Source organism: Hesperophylax consimilis, chromosome 25 (assembly GCF_061612785.1).
Source record: "Hesperophylax consimilis isolate HC1 chromosome 25, BYU_Hcon_1.0, whole genome shotgun sequence".
Classification (NCBI taxonomy): Eukaryota; Metazoa; Arthropoda; class Insecta; order Trichoptera; family Limnephilidae; genus Hesperophylax; species Hesperophylax consimilis.
In genome coordinates this window covers 20306673-20322228 of record NC_142860.1, presented here as the reverse complement: position 1 = coordinate 20322228, position 15556 = coordinate 20306673, and the positions used below count along the sequence as shown (strand labels likewise).

Genomic DNA, 15556 nt, shown 5'->3' with positions numbered 1-15556 from the left:
TTGTAATACCTGCATTAACTGTAAAGCGCCCCTTAGGTGATATCTCACAAAAACGGCGCTATACAAATCATCCAATAAATAAATAAATATAACATATTAAGGTGAAGCTTAGTGCTAAATCACTATTTTGATTAATCTTTATAACGAATTGGTGTTCATTATGAATACCAAAAAATATGCTTTAGATAAGTTGAAGGTTTTCCTATCGTTTCGCTTGAGTAGAATACAAATAAATAAAAAATTACACAATAGAAAATATAAATGCAACTACAACATTTTTTTTCAATAGAAATGTATGAACACGTAAAGGAAACAACTTTTTAAAAATACAATATTATAGCTAAGATTGTCTGTGACAGTTTCACTTGATCAACTTTTTTCCTTTTTTATAAAATTATTTACGAAATAAATAAAAACCAGTTTTGTGCTTGAAATCGAACGTTTGTAGACTCCGTTAGTCAAGCAATTTTAATGCCTATTACCTACAATATAAGGTATACCAAGAATATACACATTTTTGGCTTGTAGCTTCCTCATAACAGAACAAAACGCGTTTTTAATAATTTTCGGAGCTTACTTTGCGATTTTTTCTATCAATGGGATTTCATATAATTAACGTTTCGACATAACAAATGTATATAGTATACATAAATAGAAAAAAAAAATATTTGAACATCTTCAAAAATAACAAATATTTTGTTGGAACTTAAAAACTTAAAGAGTTCGAGAAAATTGTTATACATCGGTAGAAATTGGATATGCGGGGGCTTAACACCAGATGCCTGTTTTGATTTACACAAAAAACAAACATCGCCAAAATGAACATTTTATTTTATTTTATAGCTCGATATTAGCAAAGGCTAAGCTGTGTTCTGCTCGCAGTATTTAATTAAAGCGTCTATAATTTAATATAATACATAATAATGGCGATCTAAATTTTAAACCAATTATATGTGCGTTTGCGCGGGGTTTGCAGCGTGTCGAACGGAAGTTAATCATCCTAGAAAACACATGCAATACTTATCAATAGAAAAGGGTTGATTACGTTTTTTAAGGGAGCTAAGAGAGTAAGATTTTACACAGATTAACTACTATAATTGTCCTGCTCTCAGTCGTCTGAGTAGATACATAAAACAATAATATAACCACAGACATAGGAATTAATAGACGAGAAGATAATGGCCAGGGGTAAAATCAACTGTTGAAGAACGAAGGGGGTTAAGCTGACTGTGATTCGTCAATAAATCAATCTGACAGTAAATAGGCATCTCGCATTATAATATCACCATTTAGTTCTTAAAAGTAAAATCTGCTTTTGAATGAATAGACATTTTTACATGGGAGCGCAAATTACTCGCCACGTTATGAACTAATTTGCGAAGTCCAAATTCGGCAAAGTAAATTTCTTCTGTTTGCAGAGTCGTAGTTAGTTTCAGAGTATTTAGTTAAGACACTTTTACAAATGTTTCATAATTTACTTACCCCAGTAAACAACGATGAGCACACTTGAGAATCGCTACATTGTGATGTGATAGTATATGTTTCTAAAACTGATCCATATAATACGGTGTGAATAAGCTTAAAATAAAGTAAAATAATGCTTACTTATGGAATGTAATACGACAATTGGGTTTATTCTCTTTTTCACATCTATTTTTACAAGTTTTCATATCACAAGTCAACATTTTGCAGTGTTATTTCGTAAAATGAACCGATGATGCCTCGACCATAGTTCGCACAAGAATGATGACGTCACGTTTTCTAAATTCACTTGAGGCCATACGCGAGCACAGCCGGCTCCAATGGAACCGGTATGGGGAGTGGGCGCTTAATAATAATACGCTTTTAATCACTTAGGGCAGGTCTACTAATATTCATATGTCTATGAATATAACTGTACTAGCTGACGTGTACCTGGCGTTACTGGGGGTTATCTTTAAGAGATAGACATATAACATTTTTAATTTTTTGTAGGTCTTTTTAAGATATACAATTCCGTAGTACATTATTTTGATGTATCTCGTAAGGTTTAGCCAGCGCAATGTAAGTGTCTAAAAATATTTTTTTACGACTTTATTACAAAACATCGATTTTTTTCTACTTTATACAAATATAATATGCATGTATTAAATGTTTTTTTTTTTATTTTAACTTTGGTACAATATCTTATATTTCTTACATTTAAAATTTATTAATGTTGGCCTCACTGGGTGGCTTACCTGTGCTGAGGATATATAAACCTTCCGAGAGAAAATTTCTAAATGATAGTGAAAACCCTATCAAAATCCCTTGGTTAGTTTAGAAGAACTAAGCGCACAAACAGACAGACGCGGAAGAGCAACACTGTTTTTTATACTATTTAGAGATAACGCGAAGAGTAATGAATGTGGTTAAAATCAATCAAATTAAGATTTCCGTCTGAAATAATATTTTTCCCTTGAAGGATATTAACAAAATGCGCGAGTTTACAAAATCTTGACTGCAGGTCACTAACAAACAACACTTCACAGCGACTAAGTGGTCTTAATTCATTCGACGCATACTGTTGTTTGTTTGTTAGCGATCTGCAGTCGTGCTCGGGAACGATGATAATTTATCGATATTATCGATAAATCCTTCATCGACAAGACCGTGCTTGATAACCTGATGCGCCTTACCTTTACGCCTTACTTTTTATTACTGATTGAGTGTGTCAATCCTATTAGCATGGGTTCGCACACCACATGGAAGGCTAGTTATAAAATATAATCAAAATTATTAACATATTTTCCCTTAAATTTTAGAGGTTTTCAACACCTACCAGTTTCCAAACGCAAAAATAATTATAAGAAAACAATATAGTCTGTTGTCTATAGTGTAGATATTCGATTTCTCCATTTGATTTGATAAATAATATCACACTATCACATGACAAATCGGTACACTTCTCACCTTTCTCTTCCCCAGTTCTTCCCTATATCACAATATACCGCAATTGGGGATAAGTCCCAATGCACTAGTGCCATGACTGCAGAAAGTGCGGAGTAACTAGAAATATTTGCATGAATCTCCAATACTTCAAGTCTACCGGAACCATCGACCATCTACCCCGTGACCACTGGTCCAATTCCTTCCACCGCCTGTATAAAGCATAATGCTTGTTTTAGGAGCCGCACTACCAAATTCACCGCTCGCACGTGCGGACCAATAATCCAACACACACCAACCAATCAATATTCAGCAGGCATAACTGAATATTCGTCCCCGCTACTATTAATCGACGCATATATAAACCAAGCCCACTTATCCGGAATGACACACACTCATCACCAGTGGAAGACAGCGCATCAAACAATCAAAGCCTAGTCCAATCAATCAATCAATCAAATATCAATCGAGATGAAGGGTTTCATCTGCTTCGTTGTTCTCGCGCTGGCGGCTTGCAATGCCAGATCTCTGGACAGTGAGATCGGAGCTCCAAGGATCGGTAGCGGTGATGAGCTCCTCTCATCCATCATTGATGAGTGCTTTGGTGCTCCTTCCGCTACTGAGTGCCTGAAGGTCAAAGTTCTCACTTATCTGGACACCGTTCTCGGCTACAGCGAGCAGAGCGCCCGTGCTTTCTCCAGTGAAAACATCGATAAGGTTATCTTCGATAGGGTCGGAAGAGTGCTCAACAGGAATGAGTTCAAGATGAGGCTGCCAGAGTTCATCTTCCAGGGAGCTGAAGTAAGCTACAGGGCTGATAAGGGACTCGACGTCAACTTCGATGATGATGAGACCGACGCTGGAACCAATTCAGGTTTGAGAGTTTATTCATTATTAATATGATCACTAATACACTTTGACTTCTGCTACAAACGTCTCTCATGACCTTTGTGTTGTCGTGATCCCTTGATGTTGATTCTGGAGGTTGCGGGTTTGATTCCCGTCCAATTTAGTGATAGCTCAACAAATTTGATAGAATATTTTTCAAAACTCCGTAACATGTCAATTTAATCGAAATGATATATAGATGTCTAAAAAAAACAACATCGAGATCATTATGTAATTTTTCATCAGTATTATTTAACTATCGACAGCTATACGATACCTTTTCTTGATCAATTCAAAATTAATATAGCACATATTGTTGCCTACCTACTTTGCAATAACAAATAAATTCTTAGCTGTCGTTGGGAAAAATATAGACACATTTCAAAACACACAGTGTCATGCCTTGAACCCTTCAATTGGTGCCAGGAAAACGATTTTTCTTTCACTTTTAATGACATTTAAGAAATATGATAATTAAATCTGCAGTTCTAATGAATTCAACTCCTCAACCTTTGGATTCAACTTTCGTCACCAAATCGATTACTTTTACAATGTAAATATTTTTATCATTAAATCACGTTCTTTTAGAAAAATGCATACTTTGAAACTGTTACACAATTATTTAAGAATGCAATGTTAAATTTTTTTTTAAATCTAGTGTTGCAATCAGCAATCACCCAAAAACATTGGGACGTTTTTTTTACTTGTGAGGTAGGTGGGTAGCCTTAATATTTATTGCTGGCAATAAATCCATTGTTTTACGAACTGTTTTAACTTGTATAACTCAAAAATCGTTGATTAAGTACTTCACTAAATACCAGAAAATCGGATTCCCTTAGGACGGGTTGTTTCATAAAATTTGAACAATTCATCAAATTTCAAAGTTAATTTTCAAGTTATGTGAAAATCCTATTGAAGTTTTATTATTAAATCAACATGGGACAGTTGTTTTACAGAACTAAAATAAAAATATAACTTGAATAGAACTTTCACAGTCCTTAAAAATTAACTATGAAATTTGATAATTGTTCAAATTCTCTGAAACAAACCATCCTTAGACTTACGACCCTCAAATTATTAATCCTAATTTTTCTTTAACCATATTTTCGAACCCTCTTCCAAGTACCTACGCCTTAGAAATGCTAATTTCGATAGAACAGCAAGTGGAAGGAACCATTAGGGCAAGTACCAGAGTAAATTAGGGTAACTATTAGGGAAAACTAGGGCAAATTCTAGGGTAACTTTCTTTTCCACATATTTTTCTGCACTTACTATTTACCGTTCAGTATCCGTTCTATAAACGGATGTAATAAATGTTTAATATATTTTCTATGTCACCTGCAACATAGAAGCCAACACCCGAACAATGTCAACGTAATTAACTTGCCATTATCGCTTTAATGTTTAAAAATTTATACACCTTGCATTAATCATGGATCATTTCACTCTACTGATCATGCCTCGAATAAATAATTTAGTTTCTTAACTGATAAAAGCTCTATGGTAAACTTTCTTTTAATTTTAACATGCGTAGTTCATATGAATGGACGCTTAAGGTGAATACAAAATCAAAAGAAAATACCTGTGACATTCCTTTGTGTATTGTTTGTAGGTTCTTCTCGCTGATATTTTGGGCCGACAAATTTAAATTTGCCTGCTTATTTCGAGAATACCTTAGGTTTTTTGTCAAATTATAATATAATATAATGATATTTTTTCACCTTTTTAAGTATTTTTTTCTCATTGAAAAGTTTGGCAATTTCCATGGTGACATAGCTCACATTTAAATTGCTTTGACACAAACGTATTCTGCTTTTAAGAATTCCTACAAACATTTAAAAAAAACTTAAACACAATATTTTTTTCATATTCTCAAAGTTTATGCGTAATATTTATTTTATGGATTTACTAAAACAAATTTTATTTGTGTCTCAAATTTTGTTTATGTTTGATTATGTAATTACGTGTAATTCCCATTATAACACACTCTCCTTGTAATCGTTCACAAAATGTCCCTTTTCATTTTAAAGTAGATATATACTTATGGGCAAATCACTTGCCAAAGGGGATTCATTTGAATTTATCTGTGCAAGCCAATAGTGGTTCAAATTGGTTCGAATTAGTTTGAAACACCCACCCGCAATCATGTAGCAGTCTTATGATATAATAAACCACTACACAAGAAAGAATCTTTTCCAAATGATTTTACTGTACTCTTTCTGTAATCGTGTAAATTTAAGAATGATTTGTTGATGTGATTTTTTCAATCCTTTTGCATAAGCCATGGAAACTTGGGCACTAAACCTAGCATTAAGGCAATGCCATACGTAGTAATGCAAAATCATGTGTTTTTGGTTTGAAAATTTGGTCGCCTAGAAATGTTTCAGATGCTTTAATTAAATACTGCGAGTAGAATACATCTTGGCCTTTGAAATGATCGAGTATTTTCTAGATAAATCTTTTTATAAGCCCAGAAAAAAATAATGTATAAGGCCTATGAAAACTGCTTTAAAGTTCAAAATCTCCTACTTACGAACCCATTTTCGGTTATAATTTTATTGTATAATGTAGCAAATTAAGTTATTTATAAAATGATTGGAAAAAAATTAAATATTTATGTCTGAACATCCACAAAATAAAATAAAAGGCACTTTGTGGCCATGTTTTTTTCTTGAATAAATCAAAACAGGCGGATGGTGTTAAGCGGGAATTTTAACCATATCGCCATCTACGTAAGGGTTGTTATTGATAGCGGCTCAATTTAAAATATTACACGACGTAGTGCATCGCCTTAACACTGAAGATAAACGATTTTTAAATCGTAGATTTTTAAAAGCATCCTCAAAATATCTTGGACAGTTAGAAGAAATAAAAGTTGACGTTTTATTAAAAAAAAAACCGGACAAGTTTGTGTCGCAAGTGACCGGAACCGATAGGACTATTGCATCCCCAATCGCGGTATGTGGGAGGCTAAAGGGAGTGGAGAGTGCAAGAAGGTGGGTATGAGGAATGCTGAGAAGTACCTGTCTATTAAGACCTGGTAATCAAACACGGACAAACTCATTTCTGGCAACGTTTCAATTTTGAATTCTCGCTTTTCACTGGAATAATACTGAGAGTAACAACTCTAAGCCTGTCGTCCAACAGGTCGGTAAGCAATCGACATAAAACAAATGCTGTAGGACCCTGCGCAAAAAAGTTTCACACTGAATTTTCACACGTCTTGCAGCATTCGGTTTATGTCGATTGAAGCTGATTTTCATGAAAAATTGCCTATTCACACCCTTACACAGCCGTGACCTAAAACTAAAGTCATTATTCTGCATGTCATAGAAACCAAGCATTATAGATATACACTTTAAATCTTGTATTTATTATCAACTTTATTGCTAATTAGCAACTTTTTACGGCGATTTCTTGCCGGCAAGGTGTAGCGTCAAGATTTCCATATTGTAGGGCAAGATTGTCATTTGTCTCGGCTTCCGATATTAAGACAATATTATTGACCAAATCTATATCCTTCTCGCCCTGTTACATATACTCGTAATTATATGTGCATCTCTGTTGGTCACCTACTAGCTACCAAAACTGACATATTATTTTTTAATAATTTCTCGATTTTCAATGCAACTTTCTCGTCAATATTGAACGAAAAAATATTTACCTGCAATTGAGTTTGCAGGGCGGAGATATTTTTTTATGATCCGATAGCAAAGGTTTGTTTTAGACTCGTCGACTATAACGTGTGGTGTTTTCAGGCCGCGGCTTGCTGAAGAAGAAGTTGCTGCTGCCAGTCCTGCTGCTCCTGAAGCTGAAGATGAAACTGCTGATGCCCATCTTCGTGGCGCTGATCGGTCTCAAGGCCATGAAGGCACTCATCCTTAGCAAGGTCGCCATCCTGCTCGTCGTTGGATTCCTGGTCGCTCAGCTCCTCAAGAAAGGAGGTAAGATTCACAAAGTTATACAATTTACAGTGATTGCGATTATTAACGATTTAGATTATCAACGATCACGATTAAGCTTATCGACGATTGATTATAACGATTATAAATGATTTAGCTTGTCAACGATTAAGATTATGAACGATTAAGATTATCAAAGATCAAGCATATCAACGATTATTATTGATTTAGCTGGTGAACGATTGACACAGATTAAGCTTATCAACGATATTATAATTCCATTTTCCAATTTTAGAAAACCTATTCAAATAATTTTCTGTTCAAATATTATATCACAGCTAGGTATCTAGAATACGTACTTAATTGCTTGTGTGGATTATTCTTTACACAATCAGTTTCTTGTTTGAAAACGACACTTAAATTCAAATCCAATTTGAGTTCATTGAACGTGAAAATGTCACTCAGGAATAACTAACGCACATCATCATAGACAACCGAATTAGTAGGTATGTGTGATTATCAATATTTATGATTATCAATGATTATGATCGATAACTATTATCATCGATTACGATTATCAACGTTTACGATTTTTAACTATAATCAAAGTTTACGATTATCGAAGTTATCATTCTAAATTAATTTATTTTCGGTAATTGTCTCGTGGTCCACGCATAAGACTTTTAGCTGGGGATTTGTTGTTCAAAATCCAGCATTAAACCAGGGCCGGCCCTTAGCCAAACGGCGACAGGCGCTGTAAAATATGTTGGGTATTATCAGCGCCTTGGCCACTTGGCAAGACGGCGCCTGGAGCGGATTGCTCCAATCGCGCCTGCACAGGGCCGGCCAATTCAATCTCTTCCTCGGTACAGCTGTAGGTCGATTTCACTTCATCGTGACTTTCACTGTCATCAAATCTGGAAATTTTTGTTAATTAATTGTATTATTTGTTTCGTTCCAGGTATGCCAATGGCCATGGCCATGACCCCCGCCCCTGAACCCCCGACTGCACCCTCCACCGCCTACGGCCCGGCCGCCCCGGCACCCTCTTCCGCCCCCGCAGACAGCTACTCCCCCCACTGGGAACCCTCCAACAACGGGCCCTACGCCCGCGTCTGGGATTCCGCCCAGAACTCCGCCTACAACGCGTACCTACCCGCCTCATCATCCAGCTACTCAAGCCCTTCAACGTCTTCCGTGAGCATTGCGACAGCTAGCGGATCCAGCACGTACTAAATACCAAAAATGGTTTGAAACTTGGATTAGAAGACTGCTGTTTTAACGACATTTAAAAAAAAAAATTGATGGAAAAACCGCCGTTTTACCGCCATATTTTAATGTAAACTGACGTATAGGACTCTTCTTTACCGACACAACCGACCCAGTTTTGATAATACTTCACATAATGTTGAAAAAATACTAATTTATTATTTTTTTTCTTCTATTATTGTGATTTTTGACGACTTTAAATTTCAGTATCTCTTGCACGACTTCGATATTCTTGCTAAATGTGTTTTTTTTAAGTTTGTATCTTCTTTGTTATGTAGTCATAGAAAGTAGAATGGCTACCTTTTCCTCTCAGGGTGTATTTCTCAATGAGAAATAACCCAACCAATGACAAGTTTGTAATGTCATTGCTTAAAACCAAATGAAAACTGTACAAAACTTCATAGCGTCAAATTGATCGAGATGAGAAGTTGAAATGACACAGACCAAAAACCTTCTTATTAAGTACCTATTTATAATTTAACTTTATTAGCGCGCTTACTCGTTCTAAATACCTTTGTAGATAAACTTTTTCTTATGAATGTTAGATGTCGCCTTGTTCTGTTTTTTTGTTTTTGTTTTGTGTTCTTGTTATTTTTTGTTGCTTATTATGATTTTGTTGCTTTTTATAACTTTGCATTTCGTGTTTGATGCAAAATTCTTTCCAAAATGAATTGATAGAATTATTGTATAGTTGAGAATATAATTTAATAAATTATTTTATTTATTTTAAATGTTACATGAATTGTTTTTCCACTCAACCTATTATTCATTTTACCATGCTTTGGCTATGTTTAGTAATTAAATCATAACCGGGTATTTGTTAATATTCTCTTCCACTTAACCATTTCCGTCTGCCCCACATCCTACAAACGGGGATGCCATAGTCCCACCGGTTTCAAACAACGGGAGTTTTGTATGCAGTCAAAATTTTTTCATTAATCTTCTCGAATTCCGCTGCACGCTTAATATGCAAAAAAATACATAAATATTACCTGGTTTCAACTTAATTACTACAAGAAATAACTATTTATGTAGTGGGAGATGGTAAAAGATGCATTAAAGTCCAATTTTTTCTCAATCAAAGTTAGGTTTGAAGGTTAGGAAATACGCACAAATTATTAAAATAACCCAAAGTAACCCCTAATTTTGAACAGGTTTACTTAAACCCTCGACCTAAAGAGTTGTCTCCATTCGATATTTAAGTTAAAATCAAGTGATGTTTTTTTAAAGAGCCTTTGGATACAGCGGAATTCGACAAGTTTACCAAATTTTCATTTATAATGACGGAAGTAACCCGCGAAAGTTTGTATTTTTTTACTTTTGTTTTTATACATAAGAGAAATTAACCTTACCATTGCAAACAGGAGTACCCAACATCTCTAGACCAACTATCCTCGTTGTATCATTTTAAGGCGATGCACTACGTCGTGTAATATTTTAAATTGAGCCGCTATCAATAACAACCCTTAGATGGCGATAAGGTTTAAATTCCCGCTTAACACCATTCACCTGTTTTGATTTATGCAAGACAAAAACATGGCCAAAAAGTGCCTTTTATTTTATTTTGTGGATGTTCAGGCATAAATATAATTTTTTTTTCGATCAGTTTATAAACAACTTAATTTGCCACATTATACAATAAAATCATAACAGAAAATGGGTTCGTGAGTAGGAGATTTTGAACTTGAAAGCAGTTTTCATAGGCCTTATACATTATTTTTTTCTGAGCTTATAAAAAGACTTATCTAAAAAATACTCGATTATTTCAAAGGCCGAGATGTATTCTACTCGCAGTATTTAATTAAAGCATCTGAAACATTTCTAGGCGACCAAATTTTCAAACCAAAAACACATGATTTTGCATTACTACGTATGGCATCGCCTTAAATAGAAACGTTATAGTTTTGTATTTCTAGCTAGTTAAAAAACTACATTACATCGACTTCGTATCTCGTTCCAGTGCAGAGATATTGCGTTAAGTATTCCTCGGGCGTCCCCGACTACTTCTACCATTAAAATCTATAAACACTCCCGGCACTAAGAATAAACATTGAAATTTTCAGCGATATCTGTGAAGAACTTTCGGAGATTTAAGATTTTGAACAAACAAACATTTTTACTTATACAGAAGATAAACACATCCTAACTAATATTATAAATACAAAAGTGTTTATCCTATTTTTCACTTCGCATCGGAACGACCGATCGACATATTTTGCGTAGGGAAGTTGGCGGAATGGCAAGTGACATAGGCTACTTTTCATCCCGGAAAATCATTCCATTCTCATGGAAAAATTCTTTATACAGTAATTTCTCCGTAATACGATGCAAGCAAAGAGACGGGTATAAGCAAGTAATCTATATAAATAAAAGGCGATGTCTGTATGTAGTGATGTATAAATTCCCGGGAATTTATTTCTGGGGAATATTCCCCTGGACGGGGAATTTTGGGAATTTTGATTTTAACAACATAATACCTCAAAAAGAATAATATTTATTAAATAAAAAATAAAATATACACACATATGGTACATATAGAGCAGGATAGATCCATAAAAACTATTCCCATATATATAGGAATAGGATCCAAGAGAAAAATAACAAAAAAACACCGATCAAAATTATTTTAAAGTGAGTAGTATCTCTATATAATTGTATACTGTACAGTATTAGTAGCCTATATACACTTTATGCTAGTAAACGGTACATATAAAAAATCAATCGTAAATCTGTAAAAATGACACAACTTCACAGATCGTTACTGTTCATCTGATGATACCGATTGGACACTGACACTATCAACTTCGCTTCCACTTTCACCTTCATATTCTTCTTCTTCTTCTTCTTCATCCGACCCGGACGAAGTTGTTGCCGACTCAGGATTATCTACGTTTTCTTCTTCCTCAGCACAGTCAATTGGATGTTTGCGTTTGCGAGTACCAGATAGGTTTGAAACGTTATGATGCGAAGCAATCTGCTCATCCGTGGAAGAAAGGGTTTTCTTGGGAGCAACTTGAGAGCCTCTTCAGAGGAAAGAAGTTTCCAATTTTGTGCCACAAATGTTATTTTCCCTGCTCCTTGAGTTGTTAGGCGATTCCTCCGTGTTGTATGAATGCGACTAAACGTGGTAAAAGATCTCTCAGTGGCTGTTGAAGTAATGGGAGCAGTCAATATTCTTATGGCAACCTGTGACAAATCAGATCATCCGCACATCCCCTTCCACCAGGTCACTGGCGTGATTTTATCGACACACTTCCATATGAATGCCTTGCTCCATGATTCTTCTTTAGCCCTATAATTGGCTAAATCAACAAGAACATTTGCACTATCAACAGTCTCCATATGACTTGCTACTTGGTCAATGAATTCAAGTGCTTCAAGTTGCTGTGCGTGGCTTAGCAGATGTCCTTGGGAACCTGGATCTAGTAGGGCAGCAGCCAGATGTATTGGAGCAATAGCAAATTCTTTGCGCTGCGCCGCCTTTTCCAGTATTTGCTTCTCTTCGGCATGTGACAGTAGAGACGCTGGAAGAGTTTTACTTAGACTGCTCTCAATATCCTCAAAAGCATACAATGCTTTGTGTGTTAGTGGATCGTCTCCCTCTAGCTGTGTAATCCAGGAAACAATCGGTCGCAGAACATCAGCTAATGATGTCACTCTTGTCCAGTAAACATCATCGTCCAACAGGCTGTTCTTCATATCACGAGGTAAAGATGAGGCAGCTTCGTTTACTGCAAATGTTTGCAGGCTTAATTTACATGCTAACACTCAATAAAGCATCCAAGAGAAATGTAGAAACCATTTTACTAAAAATAAAATAAATTCCCCGTTTTCGGGAATTTATTTCAGGTCGGGGAATATTCCCGGGTCTACATCACTATCTGTATGTGCCCTGTAGACTAAAGAACTAATGGACCGATTTTCCTTAAAATTTCTAAATTTGCTCTCATTAGTTGCCAGAAGCATTTAGAGAGTAGTTTGAAAGGTAGAAGTCGGGGGCACCCAAGAAAGACTTAAGGCAAGACCAAACCGCCGCGATCATTTTGCATCCGCGATGGCGTGCACGGTGAGCGTCCTGTGTGCGTGCAGAACCGTTCACACCAAACTAGCGATCAACTAGCGATCAGCTGGCGTCCGTGGCACTCGTACGTTCGTGTCGGTTGTGTGGTAGGTATAGCTCGGAGCGGGAACCATTTAAATAATCATAATCATGTTTGGAGACGAATCTGAAGAACAATTATTACTTCTAGCGGCTATTGGAGATGATGAAGATAGTAATATGATGAAGTAGTAATGAAAATATTAATTCATAAAAATGTATGTCCTATAAAAATAAATATATTTTTTCTAAAACTTACCACTTAATCCCAATAATTCTCCGATTTCTTTCCAAACTTGATACTTCTTTCTATTATTTTTATATTCTGGATGTGAAGTGTCATAAAGTAAACGATGCTTGCTAATTTCGTTGATCATTCGATCTGTATTTGTATCCGACATCATGAGAAATACCACAAACTCAGAGATAATTAAGTTGCGTGCAGCGTGCAGATCCTGCAAGCAGCAACTGATCGCGGACGCGAGCGATCTCCGCGTCCAGACGCTGCACTGGACGCCGCGGCCAATCAGAGAACGCTTCGATGTGAACACGTTGCTACAAGTTCATACACAACATCTGATCGCCACCGTGCACGGGATCGCGGACGCGCTTTGATCGCGGCGGTTTGTTCGGGCCTTTACGGAATGAGATACGAAGTGGAACTAATGTCGCTATAATGTAGTTTAATAGTAACAATATGGTAGACAGTAGTGAATACTATAAAAAGTCAGAGACGCCCAATGAATCAAATTCTTAAGTGTGATAAAATGTGGCGTATGTGATGAACGACGAAAGGGGTGTAAGGAGAATGTATGACGTGTAAATGAATGGTAGAGGAAGTCGAGGACACTCGAGGAAGACATGTCACGATCAAAGGAAACAAATACTTTAAAAAAGTTAACCACCTTAAAAATGCACCGTTCAGGTACTTATCGGGTTTATCTTAACAGGCTGGTTGCAATATTTATAGCACAGGTGTCAGGTAGGTATGCTGTCCTTGTTCTACCGGTATTACAACAGAAGATGCTCCGAGGAACTAGCGTCATTGATCCCTTCGGCGTCAGTGCATAATCAGCGAGTACGTCAAACGCACGCCCAACATATGTACACAGTTGACATTTGTCACATGCGAACGGGTCGTTTCTACGACTCGTTCTTGAGTTCAATGAACGATTTGTCGGCCCCTGTGTTTCCTCCCTCCTACAACATGAATCTCTTCAAGACTAATGTTCACTCCTTCCTCACCTCAAAAAGACCCTCAACAAAGCAGATGATATAGGCCCTGAAGGAAATTATTTTCCTCAGTGCCTCCTGTGTGGAGTTAAAAAAAAGGTACAATAGAATTCACAACTTCAAAACATTACTCCAAACCATTCATAACGTTAGCTAGTAAAACTAAAGTACTAGATTAAAACAGAAACGCAAGCCACAAATAATATATCTTGCGTGCTGGACCATACCGCACAGTTGTTTCCACCATTATAGGTGATACATGCCATCTCACTCGTGCTATTACCAAAGCTTCGTGAGGGCGTAAGGAAATCTACGTCCGTCGCCAGCCATCCGCCACCGCCGTAAGTCAGTCCAACCACAGCCGTTCATAGATATATGAAGAGGTCTTTTTAAGGGGGGGCTAGGGTTTTAAATTTTTTTTTTTGCATTTTTTAATTTTTTTTTAAATAAATGCTTAATATGTTAAGAATATTGTGTTCAAATTTCAAGTTGATTGGAGCAAAATTGACAAAGTTACGAGTATTTTTATACCTGTCGGATTTTAATCCCTACCCGACTATACGTATAAGCCGAGCAGAGCAGGAAGCTGAGAGACAAACTAAAGAAGGCAGGATTCGTCGTAGACAGGAGCAAAAAGGTGCTTTAGACATCATGGATGATAGCAACATCCTTTATGGACCTGGCATTGATGATTCAGTGTGAGGTAAGCCGATAAAATTTGCTTATAAACGTTTAATACCAGATTTTTTAGTGTTCAAAACTTTACAGCGTTTTTCCCACAACTCACGTTTTCAAAGTCGGTGACCGTCATAACTTCAAAACTACTGCACCGATCCTTTTGAAATTTTGAAAACTATTTCTGTACATAATTTACGAGGTAACGCTGGCGAGTTTTTTTCAAATTTGTTAATAATTATTATTTTACAATAACAAATTAGCCGATTTTTTTCACTAAAAATAGCGTTTTTCCCTTCAAAGTGTTCCAAAAAAGTGAAAAATTAAAATTTCGAAAAACCCTCCCAGCGTTACCTGGGAAAAACTATTATCTAACGAATGAACTTTAATTTGTTGATTTCAGATGACCCAGCACCGAGTTATGAGGGTCACCGCCATTCTACTTTTTTTTGAGACACGTCCGAATAATTGCTGCCATTGCCGTGTTTTTTAATATTTCTCCGTGAAAATTTTATACAACATTCTTTAAATGTCATACTTTACTGTCCTATTAGATTTAATAAAGAAATTTTAAATGTGTTGT

At 36.0% G+C, this 15556-nt stretch overlaps 1 protein-coding gene across 1 annotated transcript; it reads left to right on the top strand.

Moving 5' to 3' along the window:
• Positions 1 to 3361: 3361 nt before the first annotated feature.
• On the top strand, positions 3362 to 8956 carry Osi20 (DUF1676 domain-containing protein Osi20). The gene is made up of 3 exons (XM_089646821.1): positions 3362 to 3781; positions 7554 to 7739; positions 8659 to 8956. The coding sequence occupies exons 1-3, from the start codon at positions 3379 to 3381 to the stop codon at positions 8931 to 8933; spliced, it is 864 nt and encodes a 287-aa protein (XP_089502947.1). The 5' UTR covers positions 3362 to 3378; the 3' UTR covers positions 8934 to 8956.
• The last annotated feature ends 6600 nt before the right edge of the window (positions 8957 to 15556 follow it).

Bases quoted from the DNA above. Each gene is read 5' to 3' on its own strand.
- Osi20 (XM_089646821.1), top strand. From the start codon at position 3,379: ATGAAGGGTTTCATCTGCTTCGTTGTTCTCGCGCTGGCGGCTTGCAAT. The intron at 3,782-7,553 runs GTTTGAGAGTTT...TGGTGTTTTCAG, and splicing joins CGACGCTGGAACCAATTCAG to GCCGCGGCTTGCTGAAGAAG. The intron at 7,740-8,658 runs GTAAGATTCACA...GTTTCGTTCCAG, and splicing joins TCAGCTCCTCAAGAAAGGAG to GTATGCCAATGGCCATGGCC.